This window comes from Chinchilla lanigera, unplaced genomic scaffold (genome assembly GCF_000276665.1).
Source record: "Chinchilla lanigera isolate Chin_1 unplaced genomic scaffold, ChiLan1.0 scaffold00011, whole genome shotgun sequence".
Classification (NCBI taxonomy): Eukaryota; Metazoa; Chordata; class Mammalia; order Rodentia; family Chinchillidae; genus Chinchilla; species Chinchilla lanigera.
Window position 1 is genome coordinate 709,850 of NW_004955412.1, and position 10,660 is coordinate 720,509.

The window sequence follows — 10,660 nt, forward strand, 5'->3', positions numbered from 1 at the left end:
CATACGTATTCTCCCTTTCATTTACATACATTCTCTTCTATCTGTTATTTCTACAAGTAGCTGTATACAGTAAGTCCCCAATTACAATTGCGTTCCTTTCTGGGAGAGTGTTTGCAGGTCAGATTCATTTGTATCCAACAAAGTGAGTCTTAGACAGTACACCTGTGAAGGTTCTCAGCTCCACTGTTTGTAAGCCAGGGACTTCCTCCTGTAGGTCAGCACTCTGCATCTTGGTGCTACACCCAAACTCAACCAACCTAATGCAAACTGTAAGCTATTTTTAAAAAAGTTGTATCTGTACTTATCAGACTTTTTAAACGTTTACACCGAAGAAACTGCCCTATAACTAAAGTACTAACTTAGGGTCAGGGTGTCACGCTCCTCTCTCACACCCTTTACGTGAGAATATTTACAGTTTTCATGGAGAGCAATGCCGGAAACCCATAATTCCTTACCAGCTAAGCACGATCATCCACATACTTTTCATAACAACAAAACACAAAACAAAAAAACCCCAAATCCACCCAACAATAGCTGCGTGTAGACAGTTACACTTATACCTTAAAATGACATTATAGATCAATTTTTCTTGGCTTAGCAATATATAAGGTTAATTTTTTTGAAAAAGGAAATTAAAAGTAAGCCAGTGTGTTTCAAGTCTGTATGCACAGAAATGCGAGCATAACCACTAAGATTTAATGGTGTTTCGTATAGATGCTGAAGTGTTTTAAAATACTTCTGCTTGCTTATCTGCATTAACTGATACTTTTACAGTACATATAAACTTCAGTCTTGAAAAGACTAACTCACACTCACATGGATGAGGAGGCAAAAGTCGTGATTAGAATCCTCTTTACCTCTGCAGAAACTGTTTTTACAGCCCTGTGGCTCCTGCCGAGTTCAGCTCATTTGTGAAACTGTAATTAGAATCTTAATTCTGAAAAGACAATCTCACCTTATTGGCAACAGCATTAACGCTCGGCCGGGCATCAAATATAAAGATCTTGTGAGACTGGGCGTTGGAGTCCATGACAGCCTGCAGGTACTTCTCATCTTCCTTACTGCGCTTCCCGCTCACGCCCACCATGGGCTGGCTGCACCGCGTGATCGTGGCTTGGCTCTCGGGATGGATCCACGATAGGACCTTTCATGCAGGGGAAAATGGTAACAACACTTTTTATTTTCTCTGTTTTTAATTCTTTAAAACAGTCCTCTATAAAGCTCTGGTTTCTAACTGGATCCTATCCTGGTCACGAAATGTGAGAAAAAAAATTTTTCCCAAGCTCCAAAAAAAATCATTTTTTTAAACCAATTCTGGTATGTGAAAACCTGGTCTAATTTTTAACCAGTCATTTATGAAAGTCACAGATTTCAGAAGAGGCATCTCTAGAAAAAAATAATAAACTAAAACAGTGCTATGTAAACCCCACTTTCAAGGTTTATTCCTGTATCAGCAGAACTGCTCAACTCCAAAATCTTCAGAATGCACGAATTTTGTACTTAAAACTATTTAAAATGATCTCTCAAGATCTAGTTATTCATCATTAATTTGTAAACTGTTCTTCTTTCTTGACTTAATGGAAAAGAACATTTATGACCATTACTAAAGAATATTTCAGACAAATACCAAATGTTACACATAGGACAGTTGTTTTCATGTTAAAAACTAGGCAACTATCTTACTGTTTAAATTTCCCAGTTCTAAAGTTTTATACTTTTAATTATACCAAGTAACTCAGTCTCTAATACCGCCACAAACGATCTGCTGTCACAGGTATTTTTACCTGCACGTGTTCTCCAATTCATTAAGCTCTGCATTAAGTAGAACACAAAAGCACTGGCGAAGTTTCCTTAAAGCATCACACTTACTGGGACACGGCCTCTTGACCTAAAGGACGCCACTCTCTTTAATTCTTCATCAGGAATATTCGCCGGCACAACCAAGAGCGCAGGGTAGGTATCACAAAGCTCGTATCGCTCATTTATCTTCGTTATTCGCCAGCTCTCATTTGGAATTCCCTACACATGAAATAAAACATACGAAAATTATTAACCGAAACACTGAGAGACAACAATACAGCACGCACTCCAGTCAACTCTCACACCCCCATTCCACATCTCTTACACTGCTGGAACAGTGACGGCCTGTGATGGGCAGGCTTTTAAGATGAAACACTGTAATATAGGGATCTCTGTTCATTTTTGCACCAAATTTTACACTGAGATTAATTTGTTACCTATTAATAGAATGTGAGTCTATGCCGAACAGACTGGGGAGAGGAGAATGGAAGGAAACAGACTGCAAATGTTGTGTGTCTTAGAACACAGTCTCAGTTTGATCAGATGACTGACTCTGCTGCTACTCATCTATACGAAGAAATTTCAGAGGGCAGGGACCAAGCATCACTAGAGTTCTCTACACATACTTATTACTCAAATACTTAAAATGAATTTCCATCCTTGCTTTGTACTATTAACTAAATATTGCTAATCTAAAACATACTAGAAAAAAAATATATAAAACATACTCGGAAAGCCAAGGAACAATGGGAAGGCAAAGTGAAGACAAGAGAGCAGATGAGAAATACTTAAAAGTTCTTTAAAACACCACTTATTAAATTCTCTGGGGTCCCCCAATATCTGCTACTTTATAGTGAACTAATCTAATGTAGGATTAATTTAAAAATTTTCCATCCTTCTTTGTATAGAAAATAAAGCATTACCTTAACTAAATAGTTTAAATTAAGAAGTTAAATATTTAAAATTATACGATCCTTAAAAACTTGGATCAACCAAAAAGAAAAGAATTAAAGAAAACAAATTATGGTGCAAAACACATTTACTGAGCATCTATTATATGTCGACTCTGCACAGTTCTTTTACAAATACACATATTGAAATCAGATTTTCTCAGTATCATTCTATAGATGAAGAAACTGTATTACGGTTTGTAATTTGGTGAAAGCTAAGTATTAGGAAGTGGTAGAGAAATCCACACACATTCCTAGTTTATCCTAACATAAAAGTACATTATATCCCTCAAGAAGAGTTTATTCTCACTTGCCTTATTGAATTGTTATAAAATCGAAGGTAAGCCGAATGTGCTCTTCTTTAAAAGTGCTATTTCTCAAACTGTTGCCACTGAATATTAAATTTAAAAAGTAGAATAGGGGGCTGGGGATTTAGCTCAGCGGCAAAGCGCCTGCCTGGCAAGTGCAAGGTCGTTAGTTCGGTTCCCGGTACTGGAGAAAAACCAAAAAACAAAAAAAAAAAAAAAAAAAAAAAGTAGAATAAATTTCCTTCCAGTAATTAAGAGGCAAATGCTCTCCACAGAATCTGTGTCTTTTACTAGCCACAGCCAGCTTCTTCACGAATACTGTGCTAACTCCTACCTATGAACGAAGCCAGACGTGGTACTGCATGCCTATGGTCCCAGTTCAGGGGGACTCAGGAAGCTGAGGCAGAACTACAAAGTGAGCTCAAGGATAGCCTGAACTGCACAGCAAGACCCAGTTTCAAAAAAGACCTCCCCCCGCAAAAAATCCTATTTATTCCATTTAATTAAGCTTACTCTCAGCTTGCTCTTTTAATGTACAACTCTCCTTCCCTCTATCTTTCCTCAACTTTATATATTTAGGCTACTATAACAGCCTTATTTATTTCTAAAAGTAAAAGTAAAATTTTCCTTAATTAGAGGTTCAAGTATTTATAGCTATTAAAAAGAAAAAGCAAGTGAATTGACAAATTTAAGGTGGGATTCAAGCAAGAATCTGGATGCTGCCTCTAACTCCTTCCCGCCTTTATCCCCTACCTCCAATCAACAGCCGAATTTTACCGTTTTTCTTCCAAAAGTTTCAAAAGTGAGCTAACTTACCTCCAATCTCATCAGTTCTAATTTAAGCCATTTTTATTTTCCTCTTGTCCCTCCGTAATTTGGTCTCCTTAAAATATTTTACAATGTAAAGATGACCGTCAGTCCTTTGCTTAACATCTATTAATGGCTATCCTGCTTTGCATAGAGTATAAAATCCTTCACAAGACCTGGCAAAGCCTTTGGAAACCTCGATTTCTCCAGATGTATTTCTTGCCACCATACACTGTAGCCCATAGAAAACTACTCCCCGTTTCCAGCTTTATGATCTCTCACTAAAATACATGTTCTATCCAAGTATTTTTTATGAGGTACTATAACGCTAGTGTAATTATGAAGCCCTCGTTAAACATGTGAAATACGCAAGTTGCCAAAACCGAAATGGAGTCATTTGTGTCAACCGTGCCAGAAGAAGGAAATAAAGCTGTAAGGTTATAAAGAAGAGTTCTTCTACGTAACTGCCCAGCAGCTTCACAAGCTTGCACAAAGCCAACCTTCCGGAGAAGTACTCCTACAAGCACACAAGCCCAGGAACTGCTTAACCTTCCACTGGCACCAATCTTGTCATTCATCATTGTGGCTAGGGAGACCTGATTCAAAATATCTGATGAAATCATCATTTTTGCTTCTAGAAACTTCCTCTTGCTTCAGTCTCCTTGAGCGTGCCCACAGTTTATTACGGTATAAGCAACCCCATTGTAATGTTCTGCTATGCTCAAATATTATTCTTTGGAGAATCTGTTTTTGTTTTAGACTGACAAATGTAAACTCTACAAAGGCAAGCGTGTATCTTTCTGTTTTTGTATTTCAGCTGCTAGTATCTAGTAGATCCTATATAAATTGATGAATACATGAATGAGTATATGAATGAATGAATCAAAGAATCCTAGTAAGCTTCCTTAAGAAAGTCAGTTTCAGAGTTTTCTTAGAACACACAGAGACAGAGGTAAGAGGGTTGAATTACACAACAGGCAGGTATCTGAGACCCTATGGTATCACTCTCCAACTCAAAGAGAGATTTCCATTGCTCTTCCACACTCTTGGAGGATCATGACCAGGAGAACCACTGTTACCACTGCGAGTATCATCGAGACAGGGGTTAATACTAGTAAGAACCACTAACCTAACAGTTACTGTCCTCATTCTTAGAGGACAGCTCTATCTCCACTAAAGGAATTGCTTTTCAGCAGAAAACTAAGTGTTGCCTAATCAGCATATACAGTACCCTGTTTTGAAGACAGGGCTAAAGACGTATTAACAACTGTTGATGTCTGGCATGTTTTCCTACTCTCCATGCAATTTGCTGACCTCCAGTTACTGTATCTATCTGTCAGAGTCAAATCACAATCCAATTAATGGGGTTATACCTTTCCTTAATTATATTCCAGTTCTCAGCGTAAGTTCTGTTTTCCTTGACTGAGTGGAGTGTTTTCCAAGTTTGATGAACATGACATCCACCTCATAAGAAGTATTTCTGGAGAAGAGCATGCTCATTATCTTCATAGATTTTTACTGATTACATGATTTTTTTCTTAACCTTCTCCAAAAATTCCAGGGTTCTTCATATAATCAATACATGATTCAACAATAAATTAAACACTCTCCTACATAACAAATCTAAATGACTATTGATTATTTTGTCTGCTTTTTTTTTCTTTAATGACATAAGTTAACCTGGGCATGGTGGCACAGCCTATAATCTAGCATCTGGGAGGCTGAGGCAGGAGGACTGCTATGAGTTCAAGGCAGCCTAAAAAACATGGTTAAACCATGTCTCAAAAAAAACAGCCAGGCATGGTGGCGCACGCCTATATGTAATTCCAGCACTTGGGAGGCTGAGGCAGGAGGATCGTTGCAGGTCAAGACCAGCCTGGGTTACAAAGTGAGCTCCAGGCCAACCTGAACTGCATAGTGAGACCCTGTCTCAAAGAGACAAAAAAAAAAAAAAAAAAAAATTCCTGCATCAAAAAGATAAGTCTATTTTTCTTTTAATATTATTATGCATGTATCTATAGAATTAATGTGGTTTTTGTTTTTAGTGGCAGCACACAATAAACTTCTGAAAAGAGAAATCACATTCATTGTGATATAATGTGTGCTTAAACTAAAATTTAAGATCAAGGATAAAACATTAGAGGATTTGGTCCCCACTCCATGTGATTTCTGTTTTCAGAGCTTTACAGTGTAATAAATGTAATAATTACTTGGGTATTTTTATAGTTAAGAAATGCCTTCTTGTGTGTTATCAATCCTTCACTAATCCATAAAGCAGTACCTATTACTAACTAAAAATAAAGTCACTGTGACATGAATGACTCACTCAAAAGCACACGTAAGTGACAGAGCTAGAGTCAAAATTCCAAATGATTTCTTGTACATGTTCTAAGGATTAGAGTGTGAAAATTGTATAACACTATTTATATACCAAAACCCAGTGGACTACATACTTTAAACATTTTATGATATTTGAGTTGCATTTTAATTTTTAAAAATATAAAGGCTATGTTTGTTCTGAGATGGTACAATCTCCAAAGCAATTAAATAATAAAAAAGAGCACAGCACATGTGAATTGTACACTACGATACACTGAAAAAAATAATGCAGAAACACAGGTACACAAGCTCTGTAAGTGTGAAATCCCTGAGAAGGGTATGTAAGCAACCAATAACATTATTTCCTACACGGAGGAGGACTGGGATGGGCAGCGAACAGGACTGTCCTAGAAACTAAACCTGCTTTTTAATATACTCTTTTGGACTTTTTGAATTTTGCAGAATCTAAGTATTAACATTTTTTAAAAGAATTTACAGTAGGGGGATGCTCTGATGTGTTACCTTTAAATTTTAGTTTAAGATGTCATCTTCATTTTCTCAATAAATATAAAAGATAATCAACAAAAAAGAAACTAAATCTTCTAACTACACAGTGTCCTCAGCTTAACTGACTCGGAGGCAAAGTTTCTCACTCTAGAGGAGAAAAACAATAACAAAATCCAACAGATTCCCTAAATCAAAGACCAGAGTTCAATGCTCGCGCCTCACTGCCATGCTTTCGAACCTCCTAGCTCTCTTTCCCATGGGTACAGCTGCTCATCCACCCGCTACCTTCTCGTCAAAAATAGCGCCTCTTCTCTGGACACAGCTACCGCGGATGCTTTCCAAAGTTCTATGCTGAATGCTGCTGGAACCGACAGCAATTTCTGCCTACCTTCCTCATTTTCACAATATTAGAGACATTTAAATTTTCTGGTAGTTTTAACTATCTTCTATCCTACCACTGTATTTCTGGATTAACATAAATGTTCTATTGCCACCTCTTGATTTTAATTAGAATCCCATTTATTTTGTATTCTGTTTCAGATTTTGCCAATTAATAGTATAAGTGAATGAGGAATTTTAAATTTCACTTGCCACATGAGATCATGATCACAAATTCAACTTCAAAACAATTATATTTACCTGTCCAGTGGTAGTTTTTCACTCTTCCTGGCTTTGGGAAATAAAGCTGAATAAATTACAGTCTTTGTAATTAAAATGTAGTGTCTGAAATCCAAATACAATTCGTACGGATTTCCTTTGAATTACAAAATAATTTGGAGAGCCAATCTAATGAGCACCGCGGAAAAATATGCTTCAATTTCAATCCCAGCCTTCCTTTGTCCTTGTCTTCTCCCCACCGCACAGCACTGGGTACAGAACCCAAACCTCGGCGTGGCGGGCAAGCACTCTCCCACTGAGACACATGCCCCGTCCCTCCCTCCCGCCCTCTCTCTGTTCTCCTCTCTCTCTTCCCTCCCTCCTCCCTGGTGCTAGGAAGTGAACTCAGGACCTCGCGCTTGCCAGGCCGGTGCTGCGCACTGAGTCATACCCTCAGCCCCTCCACATAAATTCTTTAGAAAGCACTGTGGGCATGAGAAAATTCAGAAACAGAAACTACTACTCTAGGAAGAGTTGAAGTATATAAAATATATATAACATATACAGTACATAAACACTATATACATTATGAAAGAGAATAGGAGGAATGATACGCTAAAACATTTTGAGACTAAACTCTGCTCTAAAATTTTAATGCTGAGAATCACATTAATACATTTTCTAATATCAGACCAACTCACCTTGATCATATTATCCCTTACGTATATTACTGATTTTTTAATTAACATTTTATACAGAAGTTCAGCATGTTTATAAGTGGCAATAGCCTACAGTTTTTTCTCATTGCCCTTACATGATTCAACATACGCTAAACTCATGTTCTGAGAAAGGCAATCTTCTCTTATTGTTTTCTAAAAAATGTATGATTTACTTCTTCCTTAAATGCTTAGTACAACTTGCTCTTGAAACTTTGGCACAGGGTTTTTGAGGGGTAAGATTTATTTTTTCTCCCTTAGAACTTTCATTACGCAGTTACTTTAAGAACTCAAGAGATTTATTCAAACATTTTTTATTGTATCGCTCTTGTGCACACATGGAAAGGCACTTCTAAGTAACACAGGCTGAAGAGTTCCTGACAGTTTTTGCCACTGCCAGTGTGTGACTCTTCAGAATCTCTTTGGCACAGTCTGGAACTTGCTGGGTTCCCTGTGGCACTCTTCTCTGCACCATCAGAAGTGGGAATGGTGCGGTGTACTTTTTCTGTTTTGGGGGGTGTTTTTGTGTAGAGCTGGGAACTGAAGCTAGGACCGCAGGTAGGTCAAGCAAGCCCCTTACACTCCGAGACTCATCTAAAAAAATCTAAGGTAAGATTTTTGATCAGGTATTTATGTAATGGATAAAAATTTCATAAGCTTTCTATTAAAGCAATTTTCCAAGTAAAGTTTTTTAAGGCAATTCACTTCACAAGAAATGTAATTTAACGACAAAGCTGTGTATAATATCTTGATATTGTCTCTAACATCTGCAGAATCCACAAAGATGTTATCCTCTCCAGTCGTAACACTGGTTAATCGGAATATTCTCCCTATTTTCTTGTATCTCTCATGTAGGCGTGTCTAAGCTGTGGCCTGCAGGATGCTCGTCCTTTTTTTGTTGTTATTTTTTTTTCTTGGAAGTTTTACAGTTTTTTACTGGCACATGTTTGCAGTACGTAATTATTACCTCCCTCACGTGGAGCTAGTAGATGTATATAATACATCTTAATTTTCTCATTCATCTCTCTCCTCTAAGCCCTCTCCCTTTCTCTCCATCTTTTGATTCCCTTCCTTTTTGCAAAAGCTCTATCTCCCTATTTCCTATTATCTATCTTTTGTTTTGCTCTTTATTTATAATTTGGGTTTCTCACAGAAGAGAAACTATGATCTTTAAGCGTGTATGTGTATGCGATTTATTTCACATAACATTATGGCTCAAGGTACATGCATTTTCCTACAAGTAACTCAAATGCATCCTTCTTTATGGCTCAGTACTCTTTTCTAAAGTTGTAATTTGAAATATTTAAAAATAAAGATGTTTTGTTACCAGCATGTTAACTGTATTATACATTTTATATGTGGCCCGAATCAATTCCTCTTCACTCTGTGACTCATGCAAGCCAGAAGATTGGATAATGTTAGAGGTTTGACAATGTTACTGGTCTTTTCAGAGATTTCCTTGTTGTGATGTTCTAGTTCCTCTGTGCTATGTCTTCATATCAATTTCCTTACATAAATCTTGTTTGAGATTTTGTTGACAAGTATCTTTGATCACTATGAAAATAATACCTACCTAGCTGTTCAAATATAATTTCTGCTACCCATATTCATTTTCCTTTTTTTTTTTCAGTAATGGAGATTGAACCCAAAGCCTTTGCACTGAGCTGTATCCCCAGCCCTATTTTTTTTAGTTTTAAGATAGGACAGGGCCTCCTAAGCCACTGAATTACCCAGGCTAGGCTTGTTCCTGTCCCTCAGTTTATTCATATGTTATGCTGGTAACACTACTACCTAGCTCAGAGAACTTTTATGAGGACAAATGCATTATTAGTTATGAAATGCTTAAAAATCCTGTTATACATACACATATACATGTATATAAAACACTGTCAAGTAACTAAAACCAATATATGAAGGAGCTTTGTTAGCTGACAAATATTTATACAGCATATACCATGAGCAGAATCGCTTCATTTGTGCATTCAGTCATTCAGCAGATACTGTCTGTTACCCACCAGGCACTGTGTGATACCCTAAGGATACAGAAGTGAGAGAACAGACACAGACCTTCCCTCTGAGAACATAAAAAATACCAAGGAAATAACAAGCGATTCCTTCAAAAGTGCTCATGTCAGTAAAACTACAAAGCAAATGGTTTCAGTACAGAAAAGACAGAAGCATAAAGGAACAAGTGGACATCAGTAAACAGTCATCAAAATTAAAATGAATCCAAGTAAGGTAGAAAATACCTGAGAAGGCTACAAATATCAGTTAAGTTTTGATTCCCATATAAAATTACTTAAAAGACATAATAGATTCATGACAAAATATAGAGGATTTGTGTGTGTGTGTGTGTGTGTGTGTGTGTGTGTGTGTATGTGTGTGTTTCTAGAGATAGAGCCCATGACTTCTCACATGCTGTTCAAACACTCTACGACAGAGCTACACCTACAGACCTAGAGGACTTATTGTTACTGTCCAAACTAAATCAGTACTATCTATAGCACAACACAGAAAATAAACTATATCTTCTGTGTAAAATTTTATGTGGAGCTAAATTATAAAAGAAATAAAATGACTAAAAGTTATTTCAGAATTAAATTAGAAGACTTCCAAAAAGGAAAAATCTGAGTGCATGTTAAATGTTACATAAGAA

At 37.0% G+C, this 10,660-nt stretch overlaps 1 protein-coding gene across 1 annotated transcript in view; it reads right to left on the reverse strand.

Moving 5' to 3' along the window:
- The window catches only part of Mtmr2 (myotubularin related protein 2), a gene marked incomplete at its 5' end in the record, with an annotated part of 70,635 nt that overhangs the window by 16,107 nt on the left and 43,868 nt on the right, over nt 1-10,660 (reverse strand). Inside the window, 2 exon segments of the mRNA XM_005377950.2 lie at nt 956-1,144; nt 1,870-2,019. Coding sequence (XP_005378007.1) covers nt 956-1,144; nt 1,870-2,019 — 339 coding nt within the window.